The sequence below is a fragment of the Physcomitrium patens genome, chromosome 25, assembly GCF_059467195.1.
Source record: "Physcomitrium patens ecotype Gransden chromosome 25, ASM5946719v1, whole genome shotgun sequence".
In the NCBI taxonomy this organism is placed as follows: Eukaryota; Viridiplantae; Streptophyta; class Bryopsida; order Funariales; family Funariaceae; genus Physcomitrium; species Physcomitrium patens.
The window spans coordinates 9,093,922-9,117,015 of record NC_143434.1 but is presented as its reverse complement, the minus strand read 5'-3'; the positions used below and the strand labels follow the sequence as shown (position 1 = coordinate 9,117,015).

The 23,094-nt window shown below is 34.1% G+C and overlaps 1 protein-coding gene across 6 annotated transcripts; it reads left to right on the top strand.

The window, feature by feature from the left end:
• Positions 1–14,640: 14,640 nt before the first annotated feature.
• Positions 14,641–22,395, top strand: LOC112277303 (splicing factor U2af large subunit A). 6 transcript variants are annotated; one of them, XR_002968358.3, is made up of 19 exons: positions 14,641–14,991; positions 16,546–16,715; positions 17,030–17,158; positions 17,353–17,417; positions 17,665–17,735; positions 17,882–17,926; positions 18,274–18,333; positions 18,643–18,703; positions 18,956–19,068; positions 19,276–19,391; positions 19,631–19,732; positions 19,915–19,990; positions 20,390–20,478; positions 20,765–20,828; positions 21,091–21,219; positions 21,453–21,534; positions 21,663–21,727; positions 21,871–22,066; positions 22,224–22,395. XR_002968358.3 is itself a non-coding variant. In XM_073531440.2 (19 exons), exons 1-18 carry the CDS (start codon positions 14,869–14,871, stop codon positions 22,006–22,008), a joined length of 1,698 nt encoding a protein of 565 aa, XP_073387541.1. In that variant the 5' UTR covers positions 14,641–14,868; the 3' UTR covers positions 22,009–22,026; positions 22,224–22,395. The 6 variants fall into 6 exon arrangements, 4 of the variants coding, with proteins under 4 accessions (XP_073387541.1, XP_090103772.1, XP_024365206.1 ...); XM_073531440.2 differs by having other exon boundaries at positions 21,871–22,026; XR_016500970.1 differs by lacking the exon at positions 17,882–17,926.
• The last annotated feature ends 699 nt before the right edge of the window (positions 22,396–23,094 follow it).

Here is a 23,094-nt window from a genome sequence, read left to right as displayed (position 1 = left end):
CATGATTTTTCTGGCAAAGCTGTCGTTGTATTACTTAGAATCCTCTTCGGCCTTCTCTTCTTGTTCTACTCTTGTTTGTGACATCTTTGTTTTAGGATTGGTTCATAGATCTGAGTGTACTTAATCCTGGTTGTGAGATACTATCTTTGAACACAGAAGCGTTTTGTAGATAAATCCAGGTGAATTTTCCCCTGAAGGATTGCCTATGGCATGAAGGAACTAGACTTCTGTATGTACAGCCACACATATCACCGAAACCTCTCGAGTTCTCTAGCAATACAATTATTAGTGATAATTCAATGAAACATACCCACAAATTATCAAAAGTTAATTGAATGTGCATGTCCAATTCAACACATAAATGACAGTCCAATAGTAAATTAAAGAATTTGTATCCAAATTGGTAAAATGTGACTAAAAACATTTCCAAAAGATTTACTGACTTGATATGGGTGGTTTTCTGAAAAATATCATATCAAATCATAACATTTTATGAATAGAAAAGATTTGGAGATAAATGATTTGTGTAAGACTTTTAAAAAGTTGTAAGAAACTTTTTATCCTCCTACTACAATAAATCTCCAATAGTTTTTGAAAAAATCCTACAATATTAATACCTTCCATTAGAAATCGTTAAAATGGCTATCAACAAAAAGGATGATTGTATTTACACAAGAGAATCATATGGTATTTTTATTATAAATAATAGTAAATTATGTCGTAAATGTTGTATTTAAATATTATTATTAATATTGCAAATATAAATTTAATTTTTTTATGTGAAGTTATAAAGTTAATGTAGATGGAAAATGTTAAAGCATTGACAATAATAAGTGTAATTACATCTAATAATGACATTGTGATGTTTGAAAAGCTTTTAAAGAAGTAGAATTGTACAAAAATTGAACAAATTAATTTAGAAGAATGTTAAATAGACCCAAGTTTTTACTAAATCAACCTATGATGAATATGGTTGTTTTTTATTGGTTTTGGATTTAGTAATAGAAAAATAAATCTAAATGTTTTTTTTTTTTTTTTTTTTTTTTTTAGATGGTTAGAATGGATGAATCAATTTAATAAAAGCCTAAATCTATTTATCATTACCTTTTTTTATTTATGGTGCTACAAATCATAGTCTAATATTGTATCAAGTAGTAGTTACGAAAAGTAAAATATTGACTATATATTGCTATTGAATTATACAACAATTTGTTTTAGTATAGAGGTAATATCAATAAATTTGCATAACCAAATTTCTTTGACATGGTCTTCCAAAGATACAAAAAGGTAATAGTGGCAATTTGAAAAAATAAAAATAAAATAAAATAAAAAAATCTATAATTTACAACTATAGTTATATAAGAATAATGGATTTGTTTCTTGAAATAGTATAATATATTTTGAATATGATAGTTGAATCCATAAAATTAATCAATCCAACAAGAATTAAAATTTAACAATGTATTGGTGATAATATGTTAAGGACATGAATCTCGAAGAAAAAAAAAACCTCAATACACTCTTATGTCACTCAAAAAGACTAAAAAATCACTCAAAGATGATATAGTATTAAACTATAATGGCTATTGCTAAAGACAGAAAGACTAAAAAGTCTTTAAACAAGACCAAAGACTAAAAAGGCATTGACAAGAATGAAGAAGGCTTTACTCTTGCCTCCATATATATTCTTAACTAGGAACTATGTAGTAATGTCCTATAATACCTCCAAAACATGTTCACTTTGCAAGACATGTATCTTAACTTGTAAATTTGTTTTATATATGAACGCCACATAGTTAGTTTGTTTTGCAAGCTACGAACACGTGGTTAATTTGTTGATGAAGTTTCTAACCTATCAATCAACTACAAATACATGTAAAGTCAAAACAATGTCTATCAAACTTTTAAATATTTTATTAAAAAACTATTATGAAATAAATTTATTTTTATTTAATTCTATTTAATCATATAAATAAATATTAGAATAAATACATATATTTGTGACATTATCTCCCTTTTTAGGAAAAAGGTTCCACGAAGAACAATCATCATACGCTAAAGAAATCTAAGATGTGGCAAATTATATTTGTCACATAATGTCACGGACATACTCATGTAAGCCAGTAATTACATATACAAATAAGTAGAAGTAAGTAAAAGTAGGTAGAAGTAAGTTAATTTTATAGTATTTGATATGGAAGCTTCTTAGAAGCTTCATAGATGCTGCTTTGACTTCATAGGTGTCTTTAATTGACTTTTTGGATTAGAAACGTGGTCAACAAGTTGGCCATATACCACACATGTTGTTAGCTTGGAGACCAAGCTAACTATGTAGCCCACACGTAGAAAAACTTGCCTTGTAAGTCAAGGCATGTGTCCTACAAAGTCAACACATATTAGAGATCCTATAGAATGTCACCACGTAGCCCCTAGTTAGATAGTATATATAGAAATAAGAGTGAAGCCTTCTTCACTCTTGTCAACTCCTTTCTTGCTTCTAGTCTAGTTTCAAGGGTCTTTAGTTTTCTTGACTTTTTGGCAATAGCTATTCCAATTTTTTTCTTAATATATATATAAAGTTATTTCTATTTTGTCATCTTTCTTTGAGAGAAGTCTCACTCGTTTATTTGTCTTTATCGTATTCTTGTGCTTGACAAATTGACAAGAGTACACCTACAATATCAGAGCTTTGTCTAATCTTGATTAAGAGTGAATTACCCCTTTTTCTTGATAAGATATAAGCATATTAGAAATTGCGGATTACCCTCTTCTAAAATGATATTGTCCAATGTATTTTCTTTGTTCTCAAGTCCTCTCTTCTATTTGTATTAAGCGATATTAGACATCTTCTCTTTTCTAAGTGTTATCATGGCAGAACTTGTTGAAATGAAGAGTGCAATGGCACAAATACAAGAGCAATTGAGGAAGTTAATACTTGTGATGCATCAACTCAATTTACGACTACAAGGAGCAACAAGATAGGTAGGAAGTGAACATATAGAAATGATTGGAGCTGCTTCAACATCTGCACCAAATCATGTCTTTTCTCCTAAGGTGGAACGTCCTTTCAATTTAGAGAACCAAGAATTTTCCTATCCGAGAAGTTTGATGGCACTAGATCCAAGTTTTGAGGATTTATTAATCAAGTGCAACTTGTGATTGAACTTCAACCCCAAAGCTATCCAACTCCAGAATCGCAAGTTAGATTCATTGGTATGCTTCTTTCAGGTTAAGCACTATTGTGGTTCTCATCTTTTCTTGAACAACGAGATTCAATATTGGATAATCTAGAGGCTTTTTTGGCGGAGTTTTGATCCATGTATGGAAAACATGATGCAATTTGTGTTGCAACCAATAAGATCTATATTTTACGATAAGACAATCGATCAGTAACGTTGTATGCTTCACAATTTTGACATCTTGTAACTGATATCAAGTGGGATGATGTTGCACTTATTAGCCAATTTTTCTATGGATTACAATATGAGGTAAAAAAATTAATGCTCAACTTACTTGATCCTCAAACATTGATTCAAACAATTGACTTTGCTGTGAAGTGCGATAATTACCTTTTTGAATTCTGATGTTAGAACCATACAAGTGCACCTCAACGTTACTATAATTCAATGGCAACATCTACACCTCTTCAACTTATACATTCGAAAGTAGAGGATATGCAAATTGATGCAATATATTTCAAACTTCTTACTGAGCAAGAAAAGACTCATCGTCGTCAAGAAGGATTATGTTTATATTGTGGAGAACCAAAACACACTGCCCAACATTGTCCAAAGAAATGACGCAACTACAAAATGAAGAGTATGGTTGTCAAAGAAGACAATATGTCGAAAAATGAGTTTGTCCAGCTACAATAGGGACTGTGCAATTGGAACCTTGTACAACGTCTAGTAAATATCATATTACATCCTCAAAGCCCTCTCCTTGTTTTACATTAAATGTTATTTTAGAACCTAAATATTACAAAGACTCTCTCTTGTTAGATTCAGGAGCCTCAGTCTGTTTCTCAGATGAAGAATTTACTGAAAGACAAAGCATATCTTCAGTAAAGAAAACTAAACTTGTTTATGTAGAAATCATAGATGGTCGTCCATTGTCTTCTAGAGATATTACTCACGAAACCCTTTTTATAGAAGTAATAATCAATAGTCATAATAGCTTTATAGTATTTAATATCATTAGATCTCCCTTTAATCTAGTTATTTTAGGTTTATCGTGGTTAAAAAAATACAACCTTCAAATAGATTGGATTTCTCAAACTCTTACTTTCTCTAAAAGTATAACTAACAGTGTAGTTAATCAAGTAGAGAGTCATAAGTCCAGTTCAATTAAACCCGTGTTTATAAGTGCAAAAGCTTTCTTGCATGCTGTTATGAAAGAAGCACCATACATTATTCATGCCACACTTGTTTCTACTACTGGAAAGACTTCAAGTGGCATTCCAAGCCAATATCAAGAATTTCAAGATGTATTTGAAAAAAAAAATGCGGATACACTCCAGAAACATCGTCCCTATGATTGTTCAATTGACCTTCAAGAAGGAGCACAACTGCCATTCCGACCAATCTACAATTTATCACAAAATGAATTAACTGAACTCAAGGAGTATATTGAAGAAAATCTAGCCAAGAATTTCATACGCCATTTTAAATCTCTGGCAGGAGCTCCAATTCTATTTGTGAAGAAAAAAGATGGATCATTGCGGATGTATATAGTTTATCGAGGACTCAACAAGATTACCATCAAGAACAGGTATCGACTACCTTTAATATCTAGACTTCTTGATCAGCTGAATCAAGCTAAGATCTATACAAAAATAGATCTTCGGGGAGCATACAATCTAATACGCATCAAAGAAGGAGATGAATGGAAGACTGCATTTCGAAGTAGATATGGACATTTTGAATACAACATCATGCCTTTTGGACTTACAAATGTACCAGGAGCTTTGCAACATCTAATGAATGATATTTTTTGAGAGTTTTTTGACGATTTTGTGGTGTGTTATCTAGACGACATCTTGATCTATTCTAAGAATCCAAAAGAACATGAACTTCATATTCGTCGTGTGTTACAAAAATTAAGAGATGCAAGACTCTATACCAAGATAGAAAAGTGTGTATTCCACACTACTCAAGTCAATTTCTTAGGTTACATCATTCAAATGATGGACTTATGATAGATCCTAAGAAAGTTCAAACTATTATAGATTGGAAGTTTCCAAAAATGGTAAGAGATGTCTAATGCTTTTTGGGATTTGCCAACTACTATCGAATCTTCATCAAAGACTTCTCTCGAGTTGCAGCTCTACTTACACGTTTGACTTGTAAAGACAAACTCCAATGGAATCAAGAAGCAGAAGTTGCTTTTGAATCTTTGAAGACAGCGTTTGTTTCTGCACCAATCTTATATCATGTTGATTTTTTCAAAGCATTCGTTATAGAAACAGATGCATCAGACTTTGCTCTGGGTGTGGTTTTGTCACAAATGGAAATAGATGACAAACTTCACTCAGTAGCCCTTCATTCAAGAAAATTCTCAGCAACAGAAATCAATTATGAGATCCATGACAAAGAACTTCTTGCAATTGTGGATTCTTTTCAAGAATGGCATCATTATCTAGAAGGCGCTTCTAGTCCAATCACCATGTATAAAGATCATAAGAACTCCAAGTATTTCATATCAGCATGCATATTAAATTATCGTGAAGCTCGTTGGAGTATGTCTTTATCAAGATTCAAGTTCATTATCACTTATTGGCCAGGAAAACAACAAGGTTTGTCCGATGCCTTGTCTAGATGTTCTTATCTTGCACCAAAAGAAGGAGATGCAACTTTTAAGCAACAAAGAACAGTTCTCTTGAAGCCAAAGCAATTTCATCTTTGAGCAATAAAATCAACATTGACTACTGATTTAACTTTTCTCAAGCAAGTCTAGTTAAGTATGTCTTCAGACCCTCTTGTTCATGATATTAAGAATAATTCTTCTAAATTCAAGTTCAAGAACAACCTATTCTATTTTAAAGGGTACCTATATGTTCCAGAAAGAGAAGCATATTTACATGTTCTTCAAGCTCGTCATGACTTCCCAGCAGCATGATATTTTGGATACAAAAAGACTTTGGAGCTGATATCTAGGGATTTTTGGTCGCCTCAAATAAAAAAAAAAAACAGTTAAGGATTTTGTACAATCATGTGATATTTGTTCAAGATCAAAAACTCCTCATCATTGACTTTTTGGACTTCTTTACCCATTACCTATTCCAGAACAACCATGGTCTTCTGTTTCTATGGACTTCATTACGAATCTTCCAATCTCAGGTTCTTATGATTCTATATTCATGATAGTAGATCATTTTACCAAGATGGTACATTTTGTACCATGTACAAAATCTATCACAGGTGAAGAAACAGCTAAGCTCTTTCTTGACAATATCTATTGCTATCATGGATTATCCAAGGATATTATATCAGATAGGAGAACTCAATTTGTATCAAGATTTTGGCGGATTCTTTTCAAGATTCTAAAGGTGGATATAAAACTATCTTCGACATTCCATCCTCAAACTAATGGACAAATGGAGCATGTTAATCAAGTTTTGGAGCAATATTTAAGATGTACCATTATCTACCAACAAGATGAGTGGACAATTCTTTTGCCATTGGCAGAGTTTGCTTAGAATAATACAGTACATTCTTCTACAAAACAAACACCTTTCTTTGCTAATTATGGTTATCATCTATGACTTGATACTTTTGACTTTTTAAAAGTTGATAATCCTGTTGTGAAAGATTTGGCGATTTATTTGTCAAAGCTACATGCAACGATGAAGGCGCAATTAAAAGAGGCTCAAGAACAATAAAAAGTCAATGCGGATGTCTATCGAAAGGAACAACCACCATTCCACTTGGGTGATAAGGTATGGCTATTTTGTTGTAATATCAAGACCACTCGTCCTTGTGATAAGTTGAACTATCAAAAGCTTGGACCATTTTCTATTTCTACACTAATCAATCCAATTGCATATCGTTTATATCTACCGGAGTCAATGAAAATCCATCCAGTATTCTATGTGTCTTTACTTGAACCATACAAGACAATGGACATACCAAGAAGACAACAAGCTCTACCTCCTCCTATAAAAGTGGATAATAATGAAGAGTTTGAAGTAGAAGAAGTCTTAGATTCAAGGCGGCGCCAAAATAAATTAGAATATCTTGTCCATTGGTACGGATATGATATTAGTGAACGCACATGGGAGCCAGTAAAGAATCTTGTAAATGCAAAAAAGGCAGTGGAGGCTTTTCATCGACGACATCCATCAAAATCAAGATGAAAACCTTCTTTATAAAAGAAACAACATCTAAGTAAGATAACATTCTACTTTCAATCCTTGTTTGTAGCTTCTTTGTAGTTGTAATGCTTAGGAGATGGAGAACCAACAACCAACGAATTCGAATCAAGAGCCTTCATTTGCTGACCTGCCGGACGAGACATTACGATTGTCACAACCTTTAAGACAATGCAATCGAGATGAAGATCTTCAAGAATGACATGTTCTTCCTCGAATAGATGGCAAGATACAACGCGTTTAGTATCATGACTTAGAAAGGGATTCCCGATGTTTGGTGATTTTGCTAGAGGTAGGAACAACTCCTGAAAGTATTCCAAATATTCTATTTGAAGGAAGTTTTGAAGGCCTCAACAATGATCAAATAAGTGGGTGGTCTTTTTGCCCTGGTATGGGACACTATCAATGGTTGAGAGGCCCTATCAATCATCTTCGAAGAGAACAAAGATTAGAGTATGTGGTGAATACAATTCATCGCATCATAGATTTTCTCAACATATGATGACCACTCCTCATAGAACTCATCTCTAGAAGGGGAGGTAATGTCACGGACATACTCATGTAAGCGAGTAATTATATATACAAATAGGTAGAAGTAAGTAAAAATAAGTAGAAGTAAGTTAATTCTATAATATTTGATATAGAAGCTTCCTAGAAGCTTCATAGATACTACTTTGACTTCATAGGTGTCTTTAATTGACTTTTTGGATTAAAAACGTGGTCAACAAGTTGGCCATGTACCACACATGTTATTAGCTTGAAGACCAAGCTAACTATGTAGCCCACACATAGAAAAACTTGCCTTGTAAATTAAGGCATGTGTCCTACAAAGTCAACACATATTGGAGGTCCTATAGAATGTCACCACGTAGCCCCTAGTTAGATAGTATATATAGAGATAAGAGTGAAGCCTTCTTCACTCTTGTCAACTCTTTTCTTGCTTCCAGTCTAGTTTCAAGGGTCTTTAGTTTTCTTGACTTTTTGGCAATAGCCATTCCAATTTTTTTCTTAATATATATATGAAGTTATTTCTATTTTGTCATCTTTCTTTGAGAGAAGTCTCACTCGTTTATTTGTTTTTATCGTGTTCTTATCTTTGACACATACTCTAATCTTTGTTTTTTTTTTTTTTTTAAGATGGTTGATAGGTCGACTTAGCCATCCATAATGTCTCATATTAAGGTAGGAAGATCACTTTGTTATTTGATTGTTGTTGAGACCTTTGGAACTCTCTTCAAATAAAATATTTAAAACATCGTTAAGAATTATTCCTATCTCTAATAAAAATTTTAAACATTGAGAGTCTTTTCGAAGTTCGTGATATCAAACTTGTTATATCTTATCATCTTTTCAAAGAAAAACATGTCGTTTTTGAAGATCTTCATCTTGATTATGTTATTTTGAAGGTTTTAATAATTATATTATCTTATTTGATAAGTCAGAAAGTGATAATTCTTGAGTTAAATCTATTGGTTGTTGGTTCTCCATTTCTTTAGTATCACAAATACACAAAAGTTATAAACAAGAGTAGAAGGTAGAATATTATCCTCTTTGAATCTTCTTTTTTTTATAGTAAAGATTTGCTATTCTTCATCTTGGTTTTGATGGGTGTTATTGATGAAAAGCCTCAATCTTCTTTATTGCATTTGCAAAATTCTTTGTTAGCTCTTATGTGTCTTTATTGATATCATATCCCCACCAATAAATAAGATATTATAATTTATTTTGATATTATCTTAAATCTAAGACTTTTTTATCTTGAATTCTTAATTATTATCCACTTCTATATGAGGAGGTGGCATTTATCTTCTTTTTGAAATATTAATTGTCTTATATGACTCAAGAAGAGACATGTGAAATATGGGATGGATTTTTATAGACTCCAATAGAAGTAATTGATAAGCAACAAGATTTACTTCTCAAAAATATAAAAAGCTCAAAGCTTACAATAGTTCAACTTGTCACAAGGACGAGTAGTCTTGATATTGTAATGAAATAGTCATATTTTGTCACCTACAATGAATTGTGGTTGTTTTTTGTGCTAGGTATTTTCAAATTCTGCCAATGGCAAAATAATTGTCCAACCATTTTGATGATAATTGATGGTACACTTCAAAAACTACTCCAAAATTTGATTCATTCATTCTATTTACCTATTATTTTGAGGATGAATAGCCAATGAGAGCTTTATATCTACTTTTAGAATCTTGAAAAGTATTTTCTAAAATCTTAATATAAACTGAGTCTTCCTATCTAATGTAATATCTTTAAATAATTCATGATAGCAATAAATATTCTTAAAGAAAAGTTTATTTTTTTCTTTACCTATGGTAGATTTTGCATATAGTAGAAAATGCGCCATTTTAGTAAAACAATCTACCATCAAAAATATAGAATCATATGAACATGAGATTAGAAGATTTGTGATAAAATCCATATAAACAAAAGATCATGGTTATTATGAAATATGTAATGGCTAAAAAAGTCCAAAAGATCAATGATGAAGAATTTTTAATTTTAAATAAATATTACATGATTATACAAAGTCTTTAACTACCTTTCACATTTAAAGCCACTAAAAATCTCTTGATATTAGATTCAAAGTTTTATTTTATCTAAAATGTCTAATTCTTCGAAAGTCATGAAGAGATTAAAGAATACATAATTGTGCTTTGTTTTTTGAAATATATAATTATATTTAAAAATAGAATAGATTATTTTTAAACTGAAACTTAGAAGTATCATGAGACTTAAATGAATTGCTTTGATATCAAGAATAAGAAGATCAAAAAACATACTTGATTGAATTTGCTTGACAAAGATTGAATCAACAATCAATGTTGATTTTATTTCTTAAAGTTAAAAAATGTTTTAGCTTCAAGAAGATCATTCTTTGTTGATTAAAATTCATGTCTCCTTCTTTTGGTGTAAGATAAGAATGTTTAAAAAGCATGTTTAATAAACCTTGTTGTTTTTTGAATTGATAAGTAATTTTAAAATCAAATCTTGATAAAGACATGCTTAAACAGACTTGGCAACAATTTAAAACTTGTGTTGATATAAAGTACTCAATGTTCTTATAATTTGTATATATGGTGACTAAACTAAAAGTGTCTTTTAGATAATGATGACATTCTTCAAATGAATCTACAATTATAAGGAGTTCTTTATCATAGATCTCATAGTTAATCTTGATTGCTAAAAATTTCCTAAAATGAAAAGATATCAAATGAAGCTTGTCATTTTCTCCTATTTGTCGCAAAATAATACATTTAGTAAAGTTTGATGCATCTATTTCTACAAATAAATGCGTTCAAAAAATTGACACAATATAAAATTAGTGAAGAAATAAATATTATCTTTAAGGCTTGAAAAGATGCTTCAACTTCTTTGTTCCACTCAAGTTTGTCTTTATATGTTATACATATAAAAAGGGCTACAATTTGAAAAAAATTCTTGATGAATATTTGATAATAATTGGCAAATTCCAAAAAAACATTACACATCTCTAATTATTTTTGAAATCTTCCAATCTATGATAGTTTGGATTTTTTAGGATCCATCATAAGACCATTGTTTAAAATTATGTATTCTAAGAAGTCAACTTAAATAATATAAAATATACACTTTTTCATCTTGGTATATAATTTTTTATCTTTTAAATTTTATAATATACAATAAATATAAAATTTATGCTCTTTTGTATTCTTAGATTAGATTAAGATGCCATCTAAATAATAGACAATAAAATTATCAAAAAACTTACAAAAAAACATCATTCATTAGATGTTAAAAAGTAACTCGATCATTCTTGAATCTAAAAGGCATGATATTATATTCAAAATGCCTATGCCTAGTTCAAAACATAGTTTTTTATTTGTCTCCTTCTATAATGCATATTAGATTGTATGCTCTTTATAGATCTATTTTTATATAGATCTTTGCTTGATTTAATTGATCAAAAAGTCCTAAAATCAATGATAGAGGGTATCTATTATTGATGATGATCTTATTAAGTCTTTGATAGTCCACACACATCCACAAAGATCTATCTTTTTTCTTTACAAATAAGATAAGAGCCTTCGTTGGAGATTTAAAATGGCATATGAAGTTTTTAGCCAAATTTTCATTAACATATTTCTAGAATGCAGTCAATTCATTCTATATTAGGCTATAGATTGGTCCAAAAGGTGGTTGAGCTTCTTATTAAAGATTGATGGAAAAATCATAAAGATGATGCTTTAGAAGCATATGTATATTTTTTTTCAAAGACATCTTGATAATCTTAGTATTGACTTGGAATGCCACTTGAAATCTTTCTTCTATCAACAATATACATGGCATATATGAAAAAAAATTGATCATTTTTTTACAACATGCATGAAAGTTCTCTCATCTATCAATAATGATTTGGATGCATCAATGTTATGGATTTTTATTTTTCTAGCAAAATCTTGGACTAAACTATGGAAAAAATCAAGATTGTGAGAATTTTAGTCTATTTGAAAGTTATATCTTTTTAACTACAATAATCTTAAAATAATTAGATTAGAAGGAGATCTAATCATATTAAATATTATTAAACTATTATAACCACTAGTTGTTATTTCTATAGGAAAAGTTTCATGTGTAACATCTCTAGAAGACAATAAATGAATATCTATTACATTTACATGCACAAGTTTGATTTTCTTAATAAAACATATATCTTATTTTTTAACGAAGTCTTTATTTATAAAACAAATTAAGGTTCTTGAATCTAACAAAGCTAAAACTTTGTGATTTTTTGATCCTAAATAAATTTCTATTATAAAATAAGATAAGGTATTTGAGGAGAAAATAGGATCTTGATTAGAAATTATAAAAGATTTTAGGTGCACAATTCCTATTGTAGTTGAAGAGACTCGTTTTTTGATACATTGTCCTCTTTGGCAACCATATTCCTCATTTTGTGATTGCGTTGCTTCTTTGCACAATATTAAGCAATGAATTTGGATTCTCCACTATATAGGCATTGACCTTCTTAACAACGATGAATATTTTTTTATTTATTAAGAGATTTAAAACATACCATATGAATTTGCATTGATTTCAACTTTGATAAATAATTTTTTGAAAACCTAGAGACCATAGTTATTACTTGAATTATTCTTTTCTAATTAAATCTTTGTTCTTGATTTTTTTCAAATAATTGATTATTGCATGCAATCATTTGAGCAATAAGTTATTCTAAAGATTCTATTTTTGGCATTATTAATAACAAATCTTAAATATTGTCCTTTAATCCATATCAAAATTGATTGATAAAAGCTTTGTCATTCTAGTATACATTACAAGCAAGGTTTTGGAATTTAGTTGCATAAATGGTAGTTAATTGTGATCCTTATTATAAAGATAAGAGCTTGATCTCTGCTACTCTTTTTTTATCACTTTCTCCAAATGTAGTCATAAACACTTTTAGGAATGAATTCAAATCATAAAGAAGTTGTCAATCCTTTTCTATCAAAGGTGCAAAATAAGAGAAAGCACTTCCAAATAGAAGTGTGCCTATGAATCCAACTTGAGTAAATCTATTAGAGTATTAGAATGAATGCATCCTTAGGTAGAGCTTGACTTTTTAGAGAAATCCTCAAAATTTTGATCTTATTCCATCAAACTTCTTGGGCATATTAATCCTTATCTTCATTGTATTTATAGAAGCAAAACTTTTTAGATTTGGTTGTGAGATCTATTTACTTGTTTCTTTTAATTACACGACTTTTTTTATGTAGACTTTGAATCTCTTGAATATGCATGGGATTAATATTTCTTTGGTTGGCATTGATAATGCATGAAATTTTCATTCTACAAGAAATGACAAGTTTGTGAAGATTTGTAATAGTTGCAAATTTATTCTCACTTCTGCCAAGTGTAATAAATATAATTTTTCTTTCTATTTCAAATAACTTGACAAATCTACAAGTCAAATTAAAAGAGGGTAATTCATGATTTCTAATATCAAATGATAATTTCTACAACAAGAAGTAATCCATTTTTTTAAGGAAAAAATCAATGTTAGAAAACTAAATAGTTTGTTTAAAAGTGGATAATCTACAACCTTCAAAATACAACAATAAAAGTGAGATAATCCACTCACTTTTAAAAAAAGACAAAAATAATAAGTTAAAATTCTTGTCAAACTATTAAGGACATGAAGCTTGAAGAAAGAAAATCTCAATATACTCTTGTATCACTTAAAAAGACTAAAAAAATCATTCAAAGATGATATAATATTATACTAGAATAGCTTTTGTTAATGACAAAAAGACTAAAAAGTCTTGAAACAAGATTAAAGACTAGAAATGCATTAATAAGAGTGAAGAAAACTTCACTCTTACCTCTATATATACTCTTAACTAGGAGCTATGTGGCAATGTCTTATAGAATCTCCAAAACATATTGACTTTGCAAGATACGTATTTTAACTTACAAGGCAGGTTTTCTATATAAGTGCCACATTATTAGTTAGTTCCGCAAGCTATCAACATGTGGTTAACTAGTTGACCAAGTTTCTAACCCAGTAATTAACTACAAATACATGTAAAGTCAAGGTAGTGTTTATGAAGCTTTTAGGATGCTTCTCTAGAAAATATTATGAAATAAATCTATTTTTGCATATTTCTACTTCATCATATAAGTAAATATTAGAATAAATATGTATGTCCTTGACATAATAATAATAATAAATAATATATATATATATATATATATATATATGGTAAATAAAATATCAATCAAATACACATGATAGTGAATGAGCACATTGACTTTATTTAATAATATTATTGACCTATACCTTTTTTCAAAATCATAACTATTAATTTATGTTTAAGACTTTAAATTTATTATAGTAATATATATATATATATATATATATATAATGTATTTTTTAAAACAAAGCTGGATATCAACATAGTAATAAACAATATGACAATGAGCAAGAGGGTTATCAAAACTTTGTTATGACAAAGTTATGATAATTAATGTAAAACTGTGGAAAAAAGATACAATAGGATAGAATGCAATAGAAGCACCGCTGTTAGTAAGTAGTAGGAGTACTAGTAGGGAGACGAGAAGAGAGTAACGTCCTAGCAAGTCCAAGGGGAAGGGAGGGATTAGGTATTTCCGTGGGGGGGGGGGTGGTGGAACAGGGCCTTGGGGGTAGTGGTGGTGGGAGCTTGAGTGAGTGCACTAAGGGGAAGGGCCTCCGCTGCGTTTCCGTCCTTCTTCTCCGCTTGTCGGTCCAAACCTTTGCCCATGAGCTTGTGTTAGGGTTTCTCCATAGCCGCGTTTTTACCCCAGTGCTTGCCCGACCACCTTGACCGTGTGCGAGAGAGAGACAGAGAGATACAAAGAGAGACAGACTGTGTGTGTGCGCGTGTGAGAGAGAGGGAGAGGGAGAGGAAGGGAGGGGGAGGGGGCACGAAGGGCTTGCACTCTGGGCCAGGTTGTGGTAAACCATGGCAGACGGAGTGGGGCTGTTCGAGGACGGTGATTCACCTCCGCCGCGGTCGCACACTCATTCCCAGGCGGATTATGGCTATGACGATCACCGCGAACACGATAGAGATAGGAAGCGTGAGGTAATGCCCTGTTCTCTCTTGTCTCCAGTCCGTTTAGTTTTGGTTTTGGTACTCGGGCCTCCTCTGGCTAGGTTTTTTTTGTGAACAGCCATATCGATGATCTGTCATCGCTCCTAGCGCAGTATGTCCGTCTTCTTCTTCTTCTTCAGCTTCTTATTCTTGTTTTATTGGGTATTTTTTAATAAAATCAAAATCCCCAATTTTAAGTATTTTCAACTCGTTTTTTGTTCGTTTCCAGAAAAATATGTTTGTGAAAAATTCAGGTAAACGTGTGATTTGTCTGTGCATGGGTTTCGCAATGAATTCTGTCTTTGTGTTGAAATATCTAAGTATGGTTCTGCAAGTTGCTCCCTGTGAAGTCATCTACATCCTGCATTTAAACATCACATTTTTATCATCTCTTTGGCTTCACATTATATTACAGGATGTTTGCTACATCGGGTTAATTTTTTGAGTACAAGAGCAGTGCTGTTAGGGCGACATAGGACAGGCTTACTGTTGCAAAGTGTCCATAAGTACTGTACCGTGTGAGAAGTTTCACGACTTCTTGAAGCTATTTCGTTCATTGTTGTCATTTTATGCTGGGGTTTTAGGTTATACTCGAAATATGCGGGATGATCATCTAAGTATTCAGCAATGCGACGCTGGTGAAATACCCTCACTACCTATATTTTCGTTCGTTGGATTCAGATCCCCGAGGGAGGTCAGGGGTGTGTGTTAAAACCTAAGTCCTCTCACATCCACGATGCGAGACCTTGTGCTAGTTGCGATGTCGTGAAATCGCCTCTTGCATGAACTTACACATCTTAACCTTAAGAGACATCATTTTCGTTTTGTTGAAGATATCCTAATCAAGATCTATTCTAATTTTGCTGTAGCAGAGTATCTTGCAGCATGTTGCTCTTGAGGATGTAGTTGTATACCAGTTCCGTATTTTAATGGATATTGTTGTTTATTTTGTTGTTCCTTCATGTGCGTAGTTTGGAAGAACCTCGCTTAAAGAGCATTGATATTGAATAAAGGTTGACGGAGATATTCCTTATCCTCATATCCACGACTTTCTCAAAGATCTCTGTATAGATGTCTCCATCACCCCATTGCTTCAGTTGATGTTGCTGTTCTAAGATATTTATATCTATTGACTTGTGTTGGACATCTCGAGCTTAGAGTGTCTTGCCCTGGTGTTCAATTGTTACCAGCACTTTTTTTCTTTTTCTTTCTCCCTTTTTTCTCCCTTTTTTTTCGTTGGTACTTTCTAAATGTCTGTAATCTAAAATACTGCTTGAATCCACTCCATTAGCTTCCCTGACATCGTGTCATTGGAGATGAGTGTCAGGGGTAGTGAAATGTAAGCGTGGTCTCTTCTTCCATCCTTTCTGATACTGGGCAATCGTGTTAAAGTGGACAGGTTTGTTTTATGACTTTGATTGCTTACACTGGCTTTGGTTACTTGTGTTTGAATTGACCTGTCAAAAAATGCTGCTTACCAAAATAGACTTCTCGGAGGTTCTATGTGCTTGCTCTCATTCCACTAACTCAGTATTTTGGTTGCAGCATCATTCTCGCGAATCTGGCAGAGATAGAGAGAAAAGTCGGGAGAAAGAGAGAGATCGTCGCCATAGAGATGATCGAGATCGTGATAGAGACAGGGGGGACAGAGTTGACCGAGGAGATCGAGGAGACCGAGACCGCTCCGAGCGTCATCGTAGTCATGATCGAGATAGGTTGGATCACTGTCCTTCATCAATGTTATCATTAGCAGTTTTTGTTGGCTGTATTTATAGTCTAAGCTTGGTTTAGAATCAACGTATTACAGTAGAGTGTGCTATTTTTTGGAACCAGTTAAATAAAGCATTTTTTGGCAACTGTAAGCCCTTCTTTTTCGACAATTGCAGTTGAGGTGTGTTGTTGAATACCCCTTATCCTGTAGATGTTTAGTCTAGTGTGGATTTATTGAAGAATGAAAGAGTATTTGATGTGGGTTGCATATTCACTGCTCCTGGAAGATTGCTGAGGTCGTGTGTACTTAATGAATCAGGAGAAGCCGTGATTACGGCGATCGAGATCGGAGGCACAGGCATCGGTCTCGCTCTAATACTCTTTCAAGGTCTCCTTCACGTGATCGGAGAAGGTCTCGCTCCAGGTCTCCTTCTCGCGACCGTAGACGGTACGTCGTGCACATTTAATTGCCGACAATGCGTTATGTCTTTCGCTGCCTGTCTGATGTATTATAGGTTGATTCCCACTGCAAATTTTGTTTTCCTCAGTCTGGTTAGGAAGGTTGCCTCAAATACTTCTTTCGTCTGCCGCAATATGTGCAGCATGATGTTAGTATCATGATAATTGTTTTGCCTATTCCAGGAAGACAAGTGGTTTTGACATGGCTCCCCCCGGCGCCACCGTTGTGGCAGGTGCTGCAATTCCAGGTTTGTTTGTTTGTTTGTTTGTTTGTTTGTTTTTTTTTTCTTCTCATCATGTAAAGAATTGTGCATAAGAGTTGATGCTATTTGGAATCGAACTTGGTTTCATTCTTTGTAACAGAATTTTGTTGTGGCCTTGGATATTGCCGATTTACATTTAAAATATACTAATGCTCCTTGAATCGTTCATGCATCTCTCTCTCTTTTAATTTTTCCTAGAACTTGCTTAATTTATCTCTTTCTTAATTATCAGGACAAATCCCTGGAATGCCTCCAGCCATGCCAGGAGTTTTTCCAGCAATGTTTCCTTTTGGCGGTACACAGGTTTGTACTTTTAACTCTGAATATCTAGGTTTTCCATGTTTCGATCACAAGAGGTAGGGTTCTTACATTATAAGTTGTCATATGTAACAGTCAGAGGTGAGTCCTCTAGCGTACTGTAGTAATTGAGTATTTTGGTGGTCAAGCAGTTTGGAGGTCTTCCTGGAATGCCAGCTCAAGCTATGACTCAACAGGTGATTGTGTTTCTTACTGCTGAATGGCCTTTGTGTACCTCGATGCTTAAATAATATTATAAGGCTTACAGTTTTTTAACGTGGTGGAGACGTAGTTCGAACTCTTCAGTCACTATTGAATCTTGCTGCAAACGGGTGGTCGTGGTGTTATTCAGCTTGAGCACTTCCAAACTGCTGAATACGAGTAGCACCTAAGTCAGGAAGTTCCTGTTAGCTGGCTAGCTGGCTGTCGCGTAATATTATCCCAACGAATTGAAGCGAAGCGTTGTGTCGAAGTGTCGCATACTATTTACTGTATAATTTTTTGCTTCCGAGACACGCTGACTTCTAGGATGACTGTTTTGCAGGCTACCAGGCATGCACGTCGCGTATATGTCGGTGGTTTACCACCAATGGCAAATGAACAGGTTAGTAAATACTCTGTGCAGCACAAAATTTACATGAGTCGGCTTCGGAATCCTTCCAAGATTGTTTGTTGCTTTTGAGCTCTGCTGTTTCTCGTTAAAGAGTATAGAGCTTTGTTTTTACTCTATTAGCACTGAACAGTGTTCAATTTACTGTGTAAGACTTTAAACAGTATAAGTGGTAGCTTTTTTTTTCCAACGAAGTATATATGCGTTTGTATAATCTTTAATCTGGCTACCATTGCGTACATTTTGTACTCGTTCCCTTTTGATGTTGTGTTTGGTATTGTGTTGGGTTCATTGCATGCATAGACAATTGCGACCTATTTCAGTCAGGTGATGGCTGCTGTTGGAGGAAATACCGCTGGGCCAGGTATGGTGTCCTTCAATATTTTATTGTAAGGAATACTCTAGATAGCAAGTGAATCCTATGGAGATGTATTTCTTTTAGTAATGCCGAGTATATATTTTTAAGCCTAAGAAGTTACGTTTTTGGAGTGATTGATATGTTTTGGTTTTTTTCTTTGTTTTTTTTATACATGACCATTACTACGTATAAGTAGGGTCTGTTCAATGCCAAGTTTTAATGCTTGATTTTCTGATGAATTTATGTTTTAACCACCAGGTGATGCTGTTGTTAACGTGTATATTAATCAAGAAAAGAAGTTTGCCTTCGTTGAAATGCGTACTGTCGAAGAAGCCAGTAATGCTATGGCCTTGGATGGCATTATTTTCGAGGTAGTCCTTGCTAGTCTTTTGACATTGAATATTTCTTCAGTGTATGTGCTAGCTTCGGTTTGATGTAACATCACTCTATCTGCACCACTTTGGTCTTAGACTGCCCATTTGATTATTCTTTTGGTTTATTGCTGTTGTACACCATAGACCTGGTTTGCATCAGACGTCGAAGCATTTTACATGCTCTTTCTGGATTTGGCATTGTAGGGAGTCTCTGTCAGGGTGCGAAGACCAAGTGATTATAATCCTTCCATGGCTGCAACGCTTGGTCCAAGTCAACCTAGCCCACATCTCAATCTGGCCGCAGTTGGTCTAACTCCAGGGTATAATTTTCACTCTTCATGAACTAGACGGGATTGGTTTAGTAGGCTGTCATTTATTGACTCGTGCCGCTCTATACGGTTGCATCTACTGTGGTTTAACTTAAGTTAATGCGATTATCTTCGTTATGAGTAACATGTATGTAGCTGGCTTTTGGTGTAGTTTTTCATTGCTTCGGAGCTTGGATGTTTAGTAGGTTTCATTTTACTTAAAAATTCGTTCTCGATTTTGAATTTTACAGAAGTGCTGCTGGAGGTGCTGATGGACCTGATCGTATATTCGTTGGAGGTTTACCTTACTATTTGACAGAGGTTCAGATAAAAGAGTTACTCGAGTCATTTGGGTAAGACTAGTTTTCGGTTGTATGTGCAATACAATGTATGGCACGTTTTTATTTATGAACACTTTGAGGATTTTACAAGAGCAGGAGAAACCGCCTGATTTCATCTGCTGTATGAGTCGCATCATTGGAACTGGCGTCACGTCAGAAGCAAACTAACAATTTTGTCTGTTTGGGATTTGAAGACCTCTGCGGGGCTTTGATCTCGTCAAAGATCGTGACACAGGGAACTCGAAAGGTTACGGATTCTGTGTTTACCAGGTATTTATTGCGGACTTAGCTTAGAATCTGTTTGTTGCTCTTAATTGCTTAGTACATCTCACGCTTATATAGTAGTTACTAATCCACCTTTTCTAAAAATAAACCATATTAAATAAGTACAACGTAAGCCATCTCTCGTTACAACAGTTGTGAGGGCTGCAGAATGGCTACAACATAAGAATCACATTAGTTTCGGAAATTTTCGTGGTTAACTTGTCAGATATGATCAACCACATTACCTGCAGGATCCGTCTGTTACTACAGACATTGCCATAGCGGCACTTAATGGTTTGATAATGGGCGATAAGACCCTAATCGTGCGTCGGGCGTCTGCCAGGTAGAGCGAATTGCTCACTTGCTCACTTTTTTCCGTCTGTGTGTCTACTTTCCCTCTCGCAGGATCCTTCAGTTGTGGATATTGCCTGTGCAACGCTTAATGGCATGAAAATGGATGACAAGACATTAAACGTTCGCCGAGCCACTGCAAGGTTGGCTATAGTTCACTTACAGGACTTGAGGTCTTCATTCTTGTTCGTTGGCCTTTCTTTGGAAAGTCAATTTCTGATGAAAGATAAGTCTCGGTGCATTTTTATAGATTTTTCTTGTGAGGGTGCGTGGAGTTGCATATAGATACTCAAGAAGTTCAAGGGAGTTTTGTTAGTGTATCTTATTCTAGACGCGATATTTCCTGTTATAATTGCGCAACCTTGGCAAGGGTGCAAAGGTCTCTGTATATTGGTTCCTCTGATGTATACTGTGTGTGGTTTGTTGCAGTGGGCAACCAAAGCCTGACCAAGCAAATGTTTTGGCACATGCGCAACAGCAAATAGCTATACAGGTAATGTTTCAGTTCTTTTAGACTGGTGAGAGACTCTTCCGTGGTATCATGGAAATTGTTTTTCATCCTACGTAATGGATTCCACTAAACCCTTCGGTATCGAAATGGCATACAACTCTCTTACCATGTAAAGAAATCGTAGATTGTGCTCATCTGTCGTAGTTGTAATCCTCCTGTTATTAAATTTTATAACATCTCTAATTATTGATTCATGAACTAATTATTCTCATCATTTTGTTGAAATGTACTTGTGGTTGTTCAGAAGCTGGCATTGCAGGCTAGTGGCGCCAATGCTGTGGCCTTGGGTGGCATGTCAATGTTTCCCATGATGGCGGGGATGGGGAATGGCTTCGCGTTAGAAACTCCTACCAAAGTAGTCGCTTTGACTGAGGTTTGTCCGCTCTCTTCCCCTCTGACTAACCTAACGAGTTTGCACATCGTTCACTGCAGTGAGTTTTTATGCCATTAGGGTTTTAAGTTCATCAGAAAGATGCTCTTACAATGTCGCAATCTATGGTGTTCCCTGTTCTTTTCTCATTCAACCTTTTGCCTTCTCAGTTACGTAATTGAATGATTTTCGATTACTAATGGCATGGAGGTTTTTCCTGAATTGTGCTTGTGTAGGTTGTAACACCTAACCAGTTGGAAGATGATGAAGAGTACCAAGAAATTATGGAAGACATGGGAACCGAGTGTGGGAAGTATGGTATGTACGAATAAAGTAATTTAATTGCAACTTGTCGAATACCGTTTTTTCAAATTTTATCAGTGATTTTTTAAGAATTGGGTGACTGGAAAGTAAATGTGTTGAGACTGAAATAAATTGTGTTACAGGGACTTTGGTGAATTGTGTTATTCCGAGACCTAGAAGTGGTGAAAATGTTCCTGGGTTAGGCAAGGTAAAAATTATACTTCAGCACAATTTGTGAAGTGGTTTTGTTTGTTTTCTGCTACTTATCTGGTTGCTTCCAGTAATATTCTTTATCTTGCATCAGTAAATATATCAAGACAATCCTGTTTAACAGTTGGTGAACTTCTCCAGGTCTTCCTTGAGTATTCAGATATTGCCGGTGCTTCGAAAGCGAAGGCTTCGCTGCATGGGCGAAGATTCGATGAAAACTTGGTAGTTGCTGTGTACTACCCAGAAGACAAGTTCGCAGCTGGAGATTACGGTGGTTAATAAAGATTGGATGGCGATGTATGGCCACATCTTAGGGCTTTCTGATTTGAGGGGCATTGTAAGTTGCCTTTGTTGTTATTATGTCTAGTAGGAGTGATATCTTCAATGCCTATGGATGTTGACATGCGTGGTCTGTTAGGTTTTAAATTTACTTATCTATGCTAGTCGATTCTACGTTTTGACGGATTTCGCATATTTGGTGTTTTGTTTTGCAGTATACTTCATAGTAGTGAAAACCCTCTGCAGTGCCACAAAGAGTCTTTGTTATAGTTTAGTTTTGTCCTTGAGGTTTGTCAGCTCCTGAAACGCGTTCTCTTCGGATGATCTTGTAGACCAGCTGTTTCAAATTCTAATGAGAAAGAAAAAGCCGAAACAGACTTTCTTTTACATCCGCAGTGTTTACCCACACATCATCTCCTGCATTGATGTCCTCTCATCTAATCTAATTTTTCACATCGTGTCACACGAGTGAATCATCATAACATTCTCGTTTACAAGTTGGCAGCCTGCGTTCTTTTTCTGAATATCTCTAGGAAAGACAACCACAACCGAAGACCTTTGTCCAGCGAGTCCAAACCAGTGACCCCTTAATAGTCCACCAATTTGAAGATAGTCCCAGTTTGCTCCAATTAAGAAGGTTTACATATGAGCTCAAGTCTACACGTAGACCACTTGTAGAGTAATGCCAGCACTAAAACCTAACCAACATCGTCTATATTTACTTGTCCATACGCAACTATATTCACCTCCTTTTCACTCACCATTCCTCAACACAAAACAAAGTGTGCTGCCCCAAAGAAAACTCTTATCTGCGAGTAGTAAAGTGGGTTTTATGAATCTACAAGCAATAAATCAGAACCTGCAATTAGATATCATTTGAAGTTCTATCCCAACGGATTCCAAGCACACACAACCCACGCCACTAAACAAAAGAGCAACAATGTGATGGTTTGGCAAGACGCTTGAGGTTGCTTGTTTCGAGTGCAGTAACTTTACCGTAGCACAAAGAGAGGACAGTGGAAACAAGTAAACCTTTACACATCATCACACTTTGCACTGTATTGATCGTAATCCGAGATGTATAAC

Coding starts and splice junctions, on each gene's coding strand:
- LOC112277303 (XM_073531440.2), top strand. CDS start 14,869: ATGGCAGACGGAGTGGGGCTGTTCGAGGACGGTGATTCACCTCCGCCG. Junction 18,334..18,642: donor CACCAATGGCAAATGAACAG/GTTAGTAAATAC, acceptor TTGCATGCATAG/ACAATTGCGACCTATTTCAG. Junction 19,069..19,275: donor TGGATGGCATTATTTTCGAG/GTAGTCCTTGCT, acceptor TTGGCATTGTAG/GGAGTCTCTGTCAGGGTGCG.